The sequence below is a fragment of the Morone saxatilis genome, unplaced genomic scaffold (genome assembly GCF_004916995.1).
Source record: "Morone saxatilis isolate NCDOM2014 unplaced genomic scaffold, NCSU_SB_2.0 Contig7, whole genome shotgun sequence".
NCBI classification, from domain to species: domain Eukaryota; kingdom Metazoa; phylum Chordata; class Actinopteri; family Moronidae; genus Morone; species Morone saxatilis.
Genome location: NW_023340246.1, coordinates 22004479 through 22022600, shown reverse-complemented (window position 1 = coordinate 22022600; position 18122 = coordinate 22004479). Strand labels below are relative to the sequence as shown.

Sequence of the window (18122 nt, the reverse complement as noted above, 5' to 3'; positions counted from 1 at the left end):
AGTTGATGAGAGGCTGCATCTTAAAGTTAAAAATAAATAAATAAACGCAATCTGAGTTGCCTATTTACACATTCAGCAGATAAGATGCATTAATATAGTTTATTTGGAGTGATGTTTGCAGGGACGGATCTGGAGAAATATTCATGTGGTGGCCAGAGGGAGGCATAGAGACTTTAACGGGTGGCAGAAATATATGCTGATTTAATCCCAAACAATCACATACAGTATACACACATATTGTCTTAGAAAAGCCCCCAAAAGTCCAGTATTCCTTCTCCTTTTAGTTGTTTAGGGAATTTCTGTCTCATTAGCTGCTGAATGTTTCCCTTTCTTCACCAACTAGTCTCTTACTGTGTCTGCTGTCTGGTGGTGGGCAGGTAGTGTGAAATGGGTTCATTAGAGCTTTTTTGCTCAAAAGAGCCACCTGAGAGCTGTGAGAGTGAACCAAAACAGCTCATTTTACAGCCAGAAAACCAAAAGAATGACCTGAAAAAAAGTTCATTTAACTCAAATATTTGGTGAAACTAATTTCATTTTAGCTACAACTCAATTTTGTAAGTTAAAAAAAACATTTTTGATCAAGTAAATTCAATAATTTTAAGTGACTTATTTTTTTTTAAATTCTACTGTAAAAACAAAACACCAGGTAAAAACTACTGAATCAGGAATGTTTCTGTAACTTACAAAGACGTTAGTGTCACTTTTCTTGTAAAAGCTGATTCATCAAGAATGTTTTTTAACTTAAAAAACTGAATTAGTGTCATTTTTTTGTTAAAAAAAATGTTGAAAAATGATTACATAAAAGATTTGAGTTAAAATAACTTGCAGTATAAAACGTTCCAAAAGCAGAGACGTCTGGCAGTAATTGTTAATATCGATTATAGCCACAATCTCCCATTACACATACACAAAGCTGTAAACCTGTGATTGCACTTTATTAAGGGCACATTACAATATGCATCAATGTGGGGGCAACACATTCAGAAAAGTAACATTTGTTTGCATGTCAAAGCATCAAAAATACACAAATAATAATACAGATAAACAAAAGCATAATCAAGAGAACTTAATTCAAGCAGCAATATTAAACCAAAACCCACATTAGAACATTTTACACACAAGATTTAATTCAACACAACACAGTTTGATTCATTTCATCACGTCACAGTCTTCCTGCTCATTTTACTTCAGCGTTTATCATTTACTTTCATATATGTTTGACAGATTTTTTTTAACCAAGCAAATAAACTTTAAGCAGCACCAGAAAGTTTTCTTATTCAACTTATGTCCTCAGAGAACTTCCCCCTTTGCACAGTAACTCAACTGGACTCCTGAACCAAAGCAGTAAAAGACAAAATTCAAGCATTCACACAGGTGACTTTTTTTTCCTGGGAGGAGAACAGACCTCCTGATCCTTTGATCCCTGCTAATTAAAGTCTTTAATGTGTTAATTGCATGTTGGTCCCCTTGGCCCAGGGCCCAGAGCTTGTACTCACAGACCGGGAGCAGTTTACCTCCATCCACTGATGGCTAATAACACATCCCTGTTCCTGTGTTTGTCTCTGATTGGATGAGTAGTTAACAGGGCTGACAGTCATTTTCTCAATCTTATTTGTCCAGGGAATATTGGCTCCTGTTTCATGCCACAAAGGGCTTCTCATTTATTAGACTGCTCAGCCTCTGATGGGTCTAATTAAACAGATCAGTGATAATACCATTTAAAAAGCCTAAATGATACAATATACTGTAATTCATCCCCTCTCATTTGTACTGATCTACTGTCATACAATATTACAAACTTATAAATGATGTTCAGTTTGAGCTGCAGTGTGCATCATAGTGTTGCAGTTGAGTTAGTTGTTGTACCTACTGTTCTTCCCCTGCAAGATTTCCTACATTTGCCAGAGTGCATCTCATCAGGGAATATCTGCATTTAGCTGTGGATTAAAGTATAAGACTGTTTTCCCTTCTGCCAACAAATCCCATGTGCACATCCAAACCAACAATGTTTTAGTCTGTCGTTCAATACTTTCTGTCTTTCTCTATCTGTGGCTCAATTTTTAAAAACGACTCACAAATATGTTCTACAGCTTAATTCCTCGAACAGCTGCTCACTGTAGTTTGTAGCGAACAAACCTGTGGAAATAGTGCATTGTGCTGGGGACTATTTTCAGCTGTAGATTAATCCACATTTGGTGCTATAGTGAATATTTGGGGCAGCAGGACGGCGTATAAATAAACTACAGTGTGTGTGTTCATGGTAAGGAAGAAACAGTGTTTGCTCATTGTGTTTTCAATAGTTTTTGGACAGCAATGGAGCTCTATGGCACAGAAGAAGCAGATATATCAGCTCGTTCTCACTTCCTGCTTGGTTGGTCAGTGGCCTTATGTTTTAAACCAGGACGCTGCAAGTACCCATCTAGCGTCATTTGTGGACAGGCCTGTCTGGCATAATGTTTTGATGTGCTATTGAAGTCGGGAACACAGGATTAAGAGCTCAAAAGTCTGGGTTTGGAGGAGGTTCGAGTGGATGGAGGGGTGAAGCAAACACAGGACTTTCATCCAGGAAACCGCCGTTCGTGTCATTTGAAACCAAAAAATAGCCTTCATTTCTCACGATCTTTTCCTAAACCAAGTAGTTTTTGTTCCTGACCTTAACCAAACGCTGTTTAAACTCTCATTAAAAAATTAGAAATGTTTCTTAGTAAGCTTTATATTGAAAGTCTAACCAGATGTTGCATATCAATTGCTGCTAACTTGACCACAGGGCCATACGTGTGCAACACTGACACTAGAGGGTACAGCATCCTAGGCTGAAGCGTAGCTCTACTGATCAAGCTGTTGGGACTGATAACATGTTGGCTATATCAGGCTTTGACACACACATAATACTTGTTGGTAGATGCATTCATTGCTGGTTTTGGTGTTTTCATGGGATTTATTGATAATAAGAAAAATATATCACCAGACATGCTATAAAGATGCCACATGAAAGAGCAACATTTATTTTTTCCAACTGACAAAAACAGGATGCATTAATCAGTCTATTATGTTCTCCCTGCATTATTGTTGAACTTAATTTGTATAATAATCTTAATTTTCCCCATTTATTAATACCATTTCTTAATTTCTCTGCAGCTGGAAACTGGCCTGATTTCCCTGATATGAACTATACAGGTATTTGCAAAACATAACAGAAAACAAGAATATGAAATAAAACAAATATAATAATTCATGTTCTGGTCTGTCTGTTCCTGCCAGTGCTGACCTGAAATGCTCCATCTGAACACAGCAGTATAATAACTGTTAGCAGCAGGAACAGCTGTCTGCATTAAAACCCATTATTATAGAGTGGATGGGAGAGTGAGGAAGGGGGACGCAGGAGGGAGACAGACAGAGAAGCTGTGGGAATAGATAAAGAAGAGATGGAGGAGAGGGATCGAGTCAGAGGGAGAAGAGAGGGTGACAGACAAAACAGAGGAGCAAATAAAAACTGAGGAGGGAAACATAAGAGATATTGGAGAGAGAGTGTGAAACAGAAACCAGACTGTACGTCTAGCTATTCGAGCTGCCCTGTGAGGCAGCTAATGCTCATAATGTTTAATGTGTCACTAAACATTATGAGCATCCATTATCACACAAACTGATATTAATATATTAATTTAAAACAATCTGACCACCATATATCAGCTCATAACTGAACTTCTGACCTGGGAATGAAAATGACGCAAGAGGCCCGATCTAGACTGTAGAAACATGGTGGTTCAACATGGAGGACTCCATGGAAGGCTGAGGTAACAAAAACACTCCAAACTTATATTCAAGTGAATATACACAAATTAATACATGCCTATGAATAATATATTCCATTTCTGACAATAGATCCTCCTTTTATCTTGGGGCAGTTTTTGCCTTTATAGGGATGACTTGTAACAAAGATCAAACCTGCAAACAAAGCAAACCAGTGGCGGTTCCGACCTGCAACCATTTTGAATGGAACGAGGCATTCCCTGAGCTCGGATCTACGATATTATCATCCTCGCTAATGTTAGGTTCTACTAAATATCTCATCATAGAATTAAAGTACTTCTACATTTTAGACGATTTGGGGGGAAAGTCATTGTATACAGAACTAACCTTTGCATATGTTTATCATGTTATTAGCATGTTTAAGTAATATGGTAAATGGTAAATGGACCTGTACTTGTGTAGCGCCTTTCTAGTCTTCCGACCACTCAAAGCGCTTTTACACTACATGCCACATTCACCATTTCATACAGGTATGACAAAGCCCATAGTGAGTGGCAAAGTCCATTGAACTCGATTCATTACAGCATCACCCGATGCTGTTGCATCGGGAAGGCAATTTGGGATACTTCGACACGTGGCAGGAGGAGCCGGGGATCGAACCAACAACCTTCTGATTGGGGGACGACCCCCTCTGCCTCTGAGCCACAGCCGCCTTTGACATGCTAATGTGTAGCTCTAATGTTCTAACATTTGTCTGCTGAAACAAGTAGTACATGTGACGGTGGTGAGAATTCAGTCAGAAGGAAATTGAAGCTACAGTTCTGGCCTCTCATTCATTATAATGGACACCTCATTGTGCATTACTCATCAAGGAAAAAAAAAAATAAGACCATTAATTAGTATTTTCAGTGATGTTCAGGCCTTTTACAATCACGTCTTTTTCAAGCCATAACTCCCTGTTTCCCTGGTAACAACTGAGGGATGGACTATCACCTGGAACAATCATTACCATCCCATAACGTTCTTGTGCAACAGAAACGTTGTTCACTAATCCAGTAAATAGGACGAACCTTAGACAGAACTTTACAACGGGAGATATTTGTAGTCCGCTCAGCTGATGATCAGCTGTGTGATTCATTAGAATATAGCCAAATTATCCTCCTATCCTAGAATTCATCCTCTGGGGAGCATGAATGTCTGTGCAACATTTCATGGCATTACATGCAGTATTTTGTCAAGATGTTTCACATTCAGGAGAAAGAAGAGAGAGGGACATAGCAGAAAATAAGTCAAAGCCAGAGAAAATGACAGATTTTTTCTCATGATTTCTGTCATGGCCACAGTTAGTTAGATTGGTGCAATTGGATGCACGGATGGCAGCCATTATCACAGAGTGAATTATTATTTCTTGCATAATAAGTACTAAGCTAATTTTATGCTTAGATGATCAAATTAAATACTGGTTATTGCCTGTCCCATTTTAATAACATGCACAGTAGTCTCCATCCCTTGCATCCAAAATATGTCAGTTTCAGTTTGTGGAAACTCTCGTGCTGTCATCTATGAACTGGCTTGTAACAGATTAAAGGTCCAGTGTGGAACATTTAGGAGGCTTTATTGGCAGAAATTGAATATAATATTCATAGGTATGTTTTTATTATAAGAGTATAATCACCTGAAATCTGTACAGACGCCACAGGCCAACCTCCATGAGTCCACCGTGTTGAACAACCATGTTTCTACAGTAGCTCAGAAGTGACAAACCAAACGCTTCTCCTTCCAATCCTTTGTGCTTGGAAGAGGAGGGTGAGTCTGTAATTACACCACTGGATGTAACTAAATCCTACACGCTGTTATCTTTATTATATTTTATGTGGAACAATGGACCAATGACAACGAGAGAAGATGAGAAATATATCACTCATGGTTCAAGAAACAAAGCCAAAACATAAAATGTTTTACATATGGCAACATGGTGGCACTATTAGGTTTAGAGATGCACCAAAAACTAATTCATCTTTCTTCTGTTGCCAAATGTGCCACCAAATTTGATTTAAATCTGTTTGAGACATCCAACATTTTTTTTTTTTTTTAAAAACAGGAGCACAGACGATTAAGATACCAATATGCGCTTTTACCTGCTTTAAATGTATCTTAATTTTGGTGCTTTCAGACAGCGAGCAGTTATTGCTAACGGCAACGTTGCTGTTGAATGATCTGAATCGCCGGCAGCAGGGCACAAATTTGACTGGACCAACACACTTACACACTCCCATAGAACAGGATTGCAAAACATATTGCGAGGGGAATGCTAAAGTTATCTTGTGACCCTTTGTTAGATCTAGTATAACAGACAGTTCCATTATAGATACGGTGTGATGCTCACTCTTGCTTCCAATTTTGCCCAGTGGCCACTTGCAGTATTAAAGATTCCCCTACAGCCCAAAAAGCATTTTCCTAATAGACCACCATTATAAAAGAGACTAGACAGGACACCACCAACTGCAGACAACTGATTTTTTTTGTCTATGGAGGTTTTATATTTGTTAAACTTCTTGAGCCAAGAAAAGCAAAATCTTTGACATCCTCACAATTAAAGTCTATCGGCTAAGCAGGGACTGCAATAGGGTATCTAGTTGTTGTTATATATCTATGATTTGTCATTATGAAATTATCAAACTGTGAAGCTGATGTGACTCCAAGACATTTTTATATTGATCTGTTTTGTAGAGATGTATGAATCAGGGAACTCATACCGGTTAAATTAGCTCCTGTATCATTTTCCTTCTGTGGTTGCCATGGTCACAGGGTGACACCTGTGAGATTCGTTGTATTTAGTGTGTGAAGCAGGGCGGTGTTGAAACCATCAGAGTGATCAGGAGATTAAAGCCCCGTTGTGAGTCACGTCAAAGTGTCTGAGTGAGCCCATGTCCTCACTTTTCATGAGTCTGTCTCGATGATGTCCGGAAAATGGGATGAAAACGTAATTATCCAACTTCCCCCCAGTTAATGACACGTCAAAAGTTTTGAGGAGCCAACAGCTGTCTGGATACCCACAGCTCCACTGCTGTTTCCTACGGACATATGACAACCACCAACAGGTGCATTGAAACACTTTGACACCCACCTGTTATGTACTATAATTTCAGCTCCACTTACACATGATTGTCCATTGAAGAGCTAAAAGCCCAAAGTGACAACCAGTAGTTAGACTGCCCTGAAACGTGTCCTGTCTCAACCCTTAGCATTGCTTTTAAAAAAAACATTTATTTCTATTAAAGTACTGGAAAATCGTTGCATTGTGGGACTTGATGTGTGTATATGTGCGCTCAAATAGGAAAATGTATTATGTGCCTTTATGAGATTCAAGCATATTTTTCCATATTTTCAAACACAGGAACGTGACACATGCCTGGCACTGAAGAACACATCAAACATTTTAAAAAAGAAAAACAACAACATCAAAATGTAATCAAAAGTACCTCACGTGATCAGATTTTTCTGAAAGTGGTTGTTTTGAATATACAACACGTTACCTGTCAATTCATGCCAAAGCTGCAACGCAAAGAACCAACATTATCCTATACACAGGTCTGTTAGTCTGTGCATCCACCAGGAACCGCTCTTCACCATGTCACGTTCTTTAGTGACTTATTTTTAAAGGGGAAGAAACTTGCGTGTTTGCAGGACTTGGAGGGTGTTTTGGCACTCGGGAGCACCAGATGCTAGAGCAGTGGTGGCCATCTTGTGCTGCAGAGCACTGGGAAAACTCAGATTATCTCAACACATGACACATGAGTGGTTTTGCTTTGGTTGAAAGCAAATGCAGGTAGCAGGATTATTGCAGTATGTCTAAAAGGCTTAATAATTTGCCACTTTATGAATATCTTTACATATTTATATTTTAGTAAAATTCATCCCTGTCTTATAGTGTTCAATTAGGTTAAACTTTATTTGAAAGCAATTTTTAATAATTTACTAGGAACTACATTTTTTCTGGAATATAATTTATTACAATTTATAGGCTGGAGCTGGGATACAATCTTGAAGTCACCTACTGGACTCTGTCCACGAAACAGAATCGGTGACAAGGCACAACTCTTGCAGAGTCTATTACCTACTGAGAATGTGCTTGATTCCTGCCGAGAATATGGACACTAGATATGGGACGATATGAGAATTTCATGTCAGGATTATCCTATGTATCTTGATTCACAAAGTATACTGATGAATAAAGTGGGACTTAAACATACTGGACATTAACTTATATTTTGTCAAGAAATATTTATAGTTATTGCATCACAGATAGGCACCTCATTTCCCTGTCATTCTTTAGTTTGACGGGTTTGGGGTTTTTGAATGATACAGGCTCCCCCTTGTGGCAATTAAAAAATATCAGGAAATAGACCGCTAGACCGCTTCCATCCCAGCGGACTATGCGGTGAACGGATTTGCTAACAAGCAGGTACAGGTTGGCTGCACAGAAAGGTCTGGTGCACCCGTTACTGCCGCACTGACTGCTATTTATATTTGGTGCCAGATGACAGGACAGGGGTTGACACTCGGTAGTATCGACGCAATTCGCTCAGTGACATTAAAGTACCGAAGTTCAGTACTTATAATTTTCTCAGTATTTTTTATGGCGATATACAATAATAACATATCGTCCCATCCCCAATGGACACAACTCATGGGTCATTTAATCACTGACCAGAAGGCCACGCAAGACCCTAAACCACATGTAGACTGCATAGACCTCACCCAGTCTAGGCTCCACTCTTTCAACATACAAATCACTAAATCAATGCTTTCTGGATTGAACTGCATTAGAGTTAAACTGTTTTTTGTTTAGCAGTGTACAGTACATACACGCATTGATGTGACATCATGACCAACAGAATATGAAGCTACAGTGGCCCCTTCCTTCCTCCTTCAACAATCTGCCATTAGCTATCAGAGTCGTAGCTGGTGAACACAGAGAGTAACAGAAACCAACAAAGAAGTTTTCCTCCACACAGAGAAATATTTTGGTTTACAAGGCTTCGGGTAGTTTTTAACTGCTACAACGCTTTCCATTCATCTCTAAAACAGTCGTAGCAGTTCAAAGAGAGATCATCCCATACGTTCAATCCTCCAACGGTCCCAAGCATTCTCTGAAATGTCTTTGGATAAGAGGTTGACTCGCTAATGTCTCCGGGGCTATTGCTCTGTGTCTGATCCTCAACAAAATTTGCCCTCTCTGTGGATCAATACAGTGTCACCAGACAGATGAAAATGGCTTTTTTAGATCAATCAGCGATGAGCATTCCAGCAACTGAGCACAGAGAAACAAGCTTTCACAGCAGACATGCTAATGTGGTAACCATGCTAGTGCTAGTGTTCTTCCAACACCTCAAGTAAGATATTTACTTTTAGCAAACATATTTAAATATATCTGGAGAATTGTAGCCGTAGAAAAGTTAAGTATTGGGTTTTGCTGTTCCCTTCGATGTGTGACATTGTATTTCCAATATTTCCAAGAGGCACTTTTTGTTTGGTTGCCCAGTTGAGGATGTAGATTACAAAGTCCGATTTGACAGGAGGACTGGTACAATCATTCAACCGGTACAAGGCCTGTAAGGTCTCCTCCATCCATCCACTACACTTTGCACCAAAATACCTCTCCTGGTCTGTAACTGCAGGAGTCCAATGTTTGCAGAGCTGCCGGGATGAGGTGAAGCTGAAAATCAGACTCACAGCCTCCAACTTCACAGAGCCACTTCTTGTCTGTTGGAGTTGCCGTTGGCTGCTGGAGCGATGATGGCGGCGGTGGGCGTGGTCTTCTTGATGGAGGTGAGGCGGATGTGGGAGGTGCTATGCATGTAGCTGGCCTGGCGCTCGGGACGGGGACCTCGACCACATCGCAGCTGACTGAAGAAGAAGAAAGAGTTATCTTAGTGCACAAAGTATCTGCAATTATTATAGTATAGACAGACAACACCTTTTACTATTGATGTTGTATACTGTATATATGCAGTGTCCTAAACGATTTGTCGATGAAGAGAAAAATCACAGAATATCTTTCGGTTTTTGGATTGTTAGTTCGACAAAGAAGCAATTAAAGACGTCATCTTGACATTTTAATGGACATTTTTCACTGCTTTCTGACATTTCATAAACTAAATGTTTAGTTTATTATCTGGGAACTTAATAAATATGAATTGTACTGAAAATAATCCTTATCCCTGAGAATCCTTACAATGCTGAATGCAATTATGGAAAACTAACCAAATCAAAGTTAAAAATTGTGATATTTAATCAAAATTTCAGTCTGCATGTCTCATTAACAATGTTACGTCACGTGACAAACAATTCAGCCAATTACGACTGAACGTGCAGGATGCTTAACAGAGGAAGAGCAGAGGACAAAGCATTGAGTACTGAGCGCTTTCAATTAATAGTAACACTTGTGGGCTGTATTGTATAGACCCCATTGTTTATGAAAAATAAATCAGCAAAGAAATTCAACTCTATATGATTTATAACATTCTGACTGTTTTATACTGCACAGAAGACATTTTTGAGTTCCTTTCTAGCCACAATTGTGTTGTTTCCTTAGATTCAGAATCAGAGTCACTTTTATTGGCCATGCAGGTATGTTTACACATACAAAGAATCTGACTCCGGTTTCACATTGCTCTCAATGTCTATACACAGAAATACACATACATACAGCAAAGAGATAATAACGACAAGCTTGAGAGGGTAAACATAGAGGTGCTGGACTTACATATAGCCCAAATAGGCTCTATTTGTTTTGCCCACTCTGAGCTCATGCTATCATTTCCCATTAGTGACCCAACCAGTACCCACATATGGAGCCCACATCGGTTCGGCCTGCTTAGCTGACCCACGTGGGGCCACGTATACATGTTGGCTGGGAGTAAGCAGCCCAGAAACTGCTTGGGGTTGCAGCCCTAATGGAAAGCCAGCAGCTATAAAGGATGTTCATTTTTATAGGAAAAAACAAAAACTCTAGTCATAAACTCCAGTACTCAAACTTTGTATTGTGTGGGTGTATGGACAGATTTAGTTTTTCCAAAAGTAACAATCCTAAGAAAAAGGGAAATACATTTTGTTAACTAGCTCCCTGGGTAAAAAAAGTGAATGCTTAACATTTCTGTACTTAATGGAAATCCTCACATTTGGTCCAATAACATCGTTCAGTTGAAACTTCCTTCTGAGTAATAAGAAATAAATCCAAAGACAGATGAATTATGGTGCGTGCTTCATGCTACAGCACCATTATAATTGCTTCCCAAAGGCACATTTTATTTTTCCTACCTATTCTCTGCTGCTCCTGAGGTGTCAGGATTTGCCTGCAAATCTGACCCAAATGAAAGCCTAAAGCCCGTCCCCAGGTTACTGTGTCTCACTGCGACTGTCACCGTTTTTGGGAGGATTGTGCCGGTTGGCGTGAAGAGTTCTGAAGACAGTTTCCATCATAACGAGGTAGAATTATGATAAGTTGCAGGAAGTTTAGTGGAAGTGGGAGCACTCAAAAGGAGATTTAGATAATGACGAGGCCATGATTGCTTTTGCGACGAGGTTATGGAGTCCATTTACAGTGGAAAATTAGTTACTCGCCGTCTGTTTGTGTGCAACATTTCTACAAATGTTCAGCCTTCTGGAAAGTTTTGATTAGTATACATTTGCATTTTACCATTCTCTGTACACAGAATGCAAAACCTCAGCAACACCCTGCCAATACTGAGCAGCAGCAGAAGCCAAGTCCCAGCTGTCTGCAGGGGTTTTGATCTACATCCTTTGGCATATATATATCTTAATATTTGCATTTTATAGGCGCAGTCAATAAAGAAATAAAGAACTGTGCAGGCATTCTTCTTCTGCATGTTTTCCATCTATATTAGCATTAGTTCAGAATTGTGCTTGTATCAGCTGATTCATTCATGCATCACAGTCACTGGCCCAATATAGGACTGTATGCTGGTGAGATAGATGATAAAGGTTTCAGTGTTTTTATCTCCATAATAATACCATATATTGTCCCATCACTCATGATCAATAAAGAACTTTAACTATTCTAATCAAACACTGAGAGCGTATGTGTAAACAGTGACTATGTTTACATGCTCAATATATTCAGTTTTTTGCCATTATTCCCGTAGCTGTTTACGTGGCTAAATAAAATGACTATTCTACTAGTGTTCCTGTTTACGTGCAGCTATGCATACTCCGATTAACCCTAACTGTTAATGACGTAGTGTGTCCTACAGAGGAGTTTCACCCTTTTTTCAAACTATAGTCATGTTGCTCTTGTGGTAAAAATAGAACAGCTTGAGACATATTGCCTCTTTGCATCAAAAGAGGATTTTTTCAACGTTGTCCAACGGTGACGAACACAGCTTCCCTCTTTCAAGCCTTCAACCACCATCTTGAAATGATTGGTGTTGCAACATTTGCCCATATCCAGAAACCTGCTGATATCTGAGTCTTTCATAACGTTTAACAGTAGGTGTGTTTTTCCTTCCGAATAGAAATGTGGGCTTTTCTTTTGTGAATGAATCTCTACTCCAGCCTCAAAAACTGTTGGTAAAAACTAAAAACCCCAAATGAGCAGCATATTCTAAATGTGCTGTTTACATGTCCAAAGAATGCTGCTAAAACCTGAATAATATTGACACATCTTGCATCTAAAAATGCTCCATTTGGAGATCTAATTAGGAATATCCAAACGGAATTTGCTGCTTACATTACCCTTGTGAAATGTGGAATACTGTCATATTGGTAATAATAGTGGAGAATTAGCGTGCATATAATCATAGTCATTGTGACGGTCCCTCTGCATCCACACTGTGCTGCTGCTGTGCTTTCTCTCTCTCCAGGGCTGCAGATAATTAGGAGGCTTAATCAGCAGCATGGGACACACCTGGGCCCAGTGTACCCCATGTATAAAGCCAGAGCAGCCTCTTTACAGCACAACATCCATTCAGTGCATATTCACTCATCCACTCCCTACACTGCTGACTTTACAGATTCCTCGTATCTATTTGTTTGTTTTTGCTTTTTGAGCTTTTTATTGTAAATAAATTATTTTATCTAGTTTACTCCTGTGTGAACTGAGATTTATCTGCAAAACTAAATAACCTTTTTGCTGTAAATGACCAATAATCAGTTCTCCCCACCTTACAGAAAAACGCATAATTTTCCAATGTTTATCATCGAAGTGATCACATGTAGGAATGATGCTACCAAATGTTGTAACACAATCACATAGGTTTCACATGGGCTTCACACATTACAAACAACATTTTTTTTCAAAAACCACGTTTCTCCATGATATGTGTGTTTTTCTATAAGGTCAGGATCTTGCAGGCTTTTTCTGGCAGCTTTTCTAAAACAATGTGATGCATGTTGCGGTGGTTTTAGGCTTTTTTTTTGCAATCCAACTATGAGAGACAATGATAACTGTAGTATGCAGAAGATTACAGACTGGGACTTTTTTTTAAAGATTTACAGATCTGGTTACAAATCTATAAACTTATATACAACTGGATCTTTTTTTGGTTACAGGTTACAGCTCTTGTGATTTTTATATACAATGACTGCTTTTCACAGTGAGTGTAGTTTTAGTGGACAGAGTTAAAGGCTAGACCGCAGTACGGCAGGATCCAGAAACTCTCGTTATATCCGACCTGTTGAAGTGCCTGCGGAAGCTCTCGCTGAGCAGGTAGAGGGCGAAGGGGTTGACGCAGGATGAGGAGAAGCTGAGGACTCTGGCCAGCAGGGTGATGACGAGGTGAGCCAGTGACAGGTCCATCTGGTGGTAGTGGAAGGAGCGGTACATGTAGAGGACGTGGTTGGGGAACCAGCACAGGGCGAACAGGCCCACGAACACCAAGACGATCTTGGCCAGGCGCTTCCTCGTCTCCATCTGGAGGAGCGGAGATAAAAAGACACAATGAGAAATAATCCACTGGGATGGACGGATGAGAGATAAAGAGATTCTGTAGCTCATTCATTTCAGCCTGATACTAACTGCAGCTCAACGGCATATTTTACATTTTATAGTCGGGGAAGATATACCGGGAGCTGCTCAAGCTGCTACAACTTGTCAGTGAAAGCTTTGAGTTCTTAATGTGATACTATGTGTATCATATCCTGCAGATACAATTCAGAACCATTTGGCCCTGACCTGAACAGAGTATTAGGACAGGTACATCATCAGTGCAGAGTGCAAAATACCTGGTGGCAATAAGAGGGTTCCCCCTACCTAATGCTCTAGTGGTCTAGAGCAGACTCAATTCTCAACATACAAGATTTCATCAATGCAAGCCTAGGGTTAGGGTTAGGGTTAGACACGGGTTAGAAGTTAGGGTTACCCATACACGCTTTGCTAACACATTACCGATGATAAAATTGTTTTTTCGAAGATCCAGACTCAACCTGTTTGGTTCTAAACTTTGCCAATGTCAGAAATAATCCTGGTAGAAATCCTCTAACTGCTAAAATACTGAGCTACAAATGGCTTTCGATTATTCGTTGCAGCTTCAAAATCCATCATACACAAATGCTTAAAAGCAAAAAAAAATGATTCAAACAGTAATGGTTAAAAGCAGTTATTTTACACTCATTTGGGTGGAAAAGCGTAATCAGGCATGACAAGCCAAAGGGTTTGACTCCCAGCGGACCTGCATGCTAAAAGCTTCCTCCAAATGTCTGATGATGAAACGGACAGCAACAGAAAGGGATGGACCCGAAGAGGACGGATCAGGAATCATATTTAAACACCAAATGCATTGCGTGTGCAGCGACGTACCAGGAGTTTGACCTTGTCAGGCGGATGCTCAGAGATTGCCAGAGACATATGAAAAAGGTCAGTTATGTCACTCATGCACTTTACACGGGTCAACCCTCTCTGCACGTAAGGATGCAACCCAACACAAACACACAGAAATGTCAACAGGATTTTTCAAAGTGCTTCTTGGTGTATTGCAGACGCAATATCAGACCTTCTGACCTTTGGATGTACTCGCTCCTGATGGTAAACTGATGGAAAAAATTCAGAGCCGGATGTTGATTCTAGATCCATTAAGTGCACAAATTAAACCCTGAGGAGCACATTAGGCCTTCTCACCCCGAACGTACAGTAGATACAGAGAGAAACAGAAAACAGAACATTCACATACGGTGTGTTGTTGACACACTGGGCTGCATGGATGTTTCTCTCCCCTTAACTGCATTTGATATTTCTGTGAATCATTGAACTTGACGGCACTGCAGTGAACTGGACAGTTTGTCAGTAGCAATCAACCAGTGCAGCGATGCACAATGAGTTGATCATACTTTGTGCTGTTGAGGCTCTCCTACGAGTCATTTAGAACATGTTGGACTTCACTTTGAAATAAAATAAATCTTAAGCTTTGAAGCACAGAGGATTTACATGCACATCAAAAACACAGGCTTAATGTCCAAAACCACATGGTGCCTCTTGCCAGCAAGATTCATTCACAACTTCTAGTAGAATATTAAAATGCCTAAAGATAAATGATCAGGATGAGAATTTGATTTTTACTGAAACTACTCTAACGTATGTAGAACTTGCACAGACTTCCAGGACTATTAAAAGATACATGAATATGTAAATGTAATATATGCACTGATAAATTAGAACCTTACATTTTTTGCAAAATGGAAATTATTCTGCACCTCATGATTTATGTCCAGTGCCAACACAGGTAGTACTGTATCCTTTATGTAACCACGGATGTGTGTAACATTAAGGAGGAGCTGTCTTACACCCTTTTAAAATCAAGAAGGCTTTGCAATCCCACATGAACTTTTGGTAAACCTTAGTAGGGGTCGGGACCCTCAGGTTAGGAACCAGTGTATGAACATATTCATATTTCATTTGTTTAATTAAAATGGCTTAGGAGGGCAACAATAAATTACCCATAAAATGGCATTTTATTGTTGCCCCCCCAATTTTATCTGCCAGATTATTTCTTGGCTGGATACAATCACGCCATAAAACTGCTCCGGCTATGTATTTATTCTAACTTTTCACAAGAAAGCAAATGATAAAAAGTAACCCTTTGATTTCATTTTTCAAACAAGTAGAGTTAATTTCTGATGACACACATTGGACACTCTGGCACCTCTGGAACGCTCACCTGCTGCAACGCCATCAAAAAGTAATTGCACACAATAAGAAGATTATGTGAGTTTGGTGAAACACTGGATGGAGGAGGATTACATTTGTAGGAGCTAATGTTCACAATGATGATTCTTTAATTAATTTGATTCTGCAGAGTGAAGAACAAATGGAGGTTTCAGCTTATCATTAAGTATAAATTAAAAAAAGAAAGTTAACCAACAGCAAACTCTGCTGATTACGGAGCACAGATCATCTCTGCTCTCCAGGCTGGCTGCTGCTGATTTGTGTTTGCTCTGATTTGCTGCCAGCGGTCGGGCAGAGTTTGGCGTTTTTCCCATGATCCTCTTAGGCACCTGCAGCTCTGGGCCACAACTCATCTGGAAGGTTGGATTAAGCGAATTTGTGTATATAAATGTGTGCGTTTTCAAAGGTATGAATAGACTTTCTTACTTGTGCAAGAACATGCAACTTCATGTGCTCGTGCTGTGCATGTCTGTATTCAGTGCGCACAGTATGCTGCTGCTTCTGCGAGTGTATTCAGATGTCGGTAATAGAGTTTCTTCTCAGCTCATTGATGATAAATCTTCAGAGGTCTCCAGCAGAGCCGCTAACCGCCGCCTTTGGAGGAAGCCTACAAAGCCACCTGGGAGTTGCGGGCTGCCAGCTCCCATTAGAGGCACGTTTGAGACGGATCGACACCTGAGATGACTGAGGTGCAGCGAGCTGTCAAGTTGTCATATTTCTATTACGCTCCAAATGCTGAAAAATGCTGCCAACATTTCTTCATTTGCGCACTTGTTATCCAGTCGGGTTTGCAGAGGATGGAGTCTCCCATCATGCACTCAAACATTATTCTGCTTCTGTCACTCCATTCCTTTTAACTTCTGATGGTTAAAAACCTGCTACACATAAGTCCTGGCAGTAATAGAAAGAAAAATAAGAAGCTCAACAAAAGGTAAAAAAACAGAAAATAGATGAAAATATCTCTGACGCACTCTGATTAAAGTGTAAACAGAGAACTAAATGGGGGGATAAAGTGTGTTTTCATCGTAGTATGTCAGTTTCCAAGAGATACTGTCAGTGGGTTACATCGTGTCTCTTTATTGTCTCGACAAATAGATTAAAATTAGCATCTACTTTCTGCTCAGTCCATTTGCTACTCAGAACAATGAAAGAATAGCAGGAAGCTTCGTTCGTTTTGGGTTGTATTTACCATCTGAGTCACTAATTATGTCTAAATACCATCCTCTCTTATTGTCATTACGGATGTATCAGTTGAAACAGTCGTGTTTTCATCCAAGTGTTGAGCAAATTTGAAGCAAACTTTAGAAATGTTGCGAAAGAGAAAATACAAATTAGATACGTTACCACTGTCGGGTTTGAAGCAAATAAATCAGGCTACAGTGTAGTATTATCAGAAGTTGGCGGTATCGGCCACGTTACGCATGGCTGTAATTAACAGAGTAGAAGAAGCAGAGGTCGCAAACCAGGAAACAAAAACAAACAGTTGTTTGCAAACCGCCAATAAACCTCAAAGAGAAGAGGAACCAAAACATGTCGCCTAGGCAACAGGTCTTCAGGAAACTTCTTCGTCTGAACTTACTTGGACAATTAGTTTTATGATTAAGTTTTCTTGAATTTCAGCCTCATTGGCTGCACAGTTTCAACTCGTCCTTATCGTGCCTATCAGGAAAAAATGGCGCTCGTCTGCTCACTCAGGATCTGGTATTCCAGATAAACAGGTAAAAAGTGTTTGTGAACAAGGATTTGAGGAGAAAAATAGTACAACAACAGGAATCTGGATCCATATCTGAACAGCAACTGTTTGGACAGTTGATCTGAGTTTGGTTGCGTTGAAGCTGGACGGGATCACTGAGAATGAAGCTGTCAATCAACAAAGGTAAGCCCCGCCTCTAAATGGACCATCAGGTTAACTAAATGTAAATCATGCTGTTATAAAGACTGAAACTAGAAAGAACTGAGACCATAAAACAACCATCAGGACAAGGTTTAACTGAGAGCTCAAGAAATCAACTGAGAAGTCGAGTAATTTCTCCAATAGACTCAATAATTATTACCGACTTATGTTTTGCAGCCGGTGGAGCTGGCCCACTGGTGGCCATTCAGGAAAGACTGTAGGTTTAAGACATTTTCTTCATTGGCTTACTTCACAGAGACCTTTATAGTGCAATAACAACGCTACCGACTTATTCCT

At 39.7% G+C, this 18122-nt stretch overlaps 1 protein-coding gene across 1 annotated transcript in view; it reads right to left on the bottom strand.

Moving 5' to 3' along the window:
• Nucleotides 1-9497: 9497 nt before the first annotated feature.
• Nucleotides 9498-18122, bottom strand: part of nmbr (neuromedin B receptor) — a 23397-nt gene continuing 14772 nt past the window's right edge. The window contains exons 3-4 of the mRNA XM_035678966.1: nucleotides 13446-13684; nucleotides 9498-9660 (exon numbers count right to left, since the gene is read on the bottom strand). Of these exons, the coding sequence (XP_035534859.1) occupies nucleotides 9498-9660; nucleotides 13446-13684 (402 nt within the window). The remainder of the gene's footprint in view (nucleotides 9661-13445; nucleotides 13685-18122) is intronic.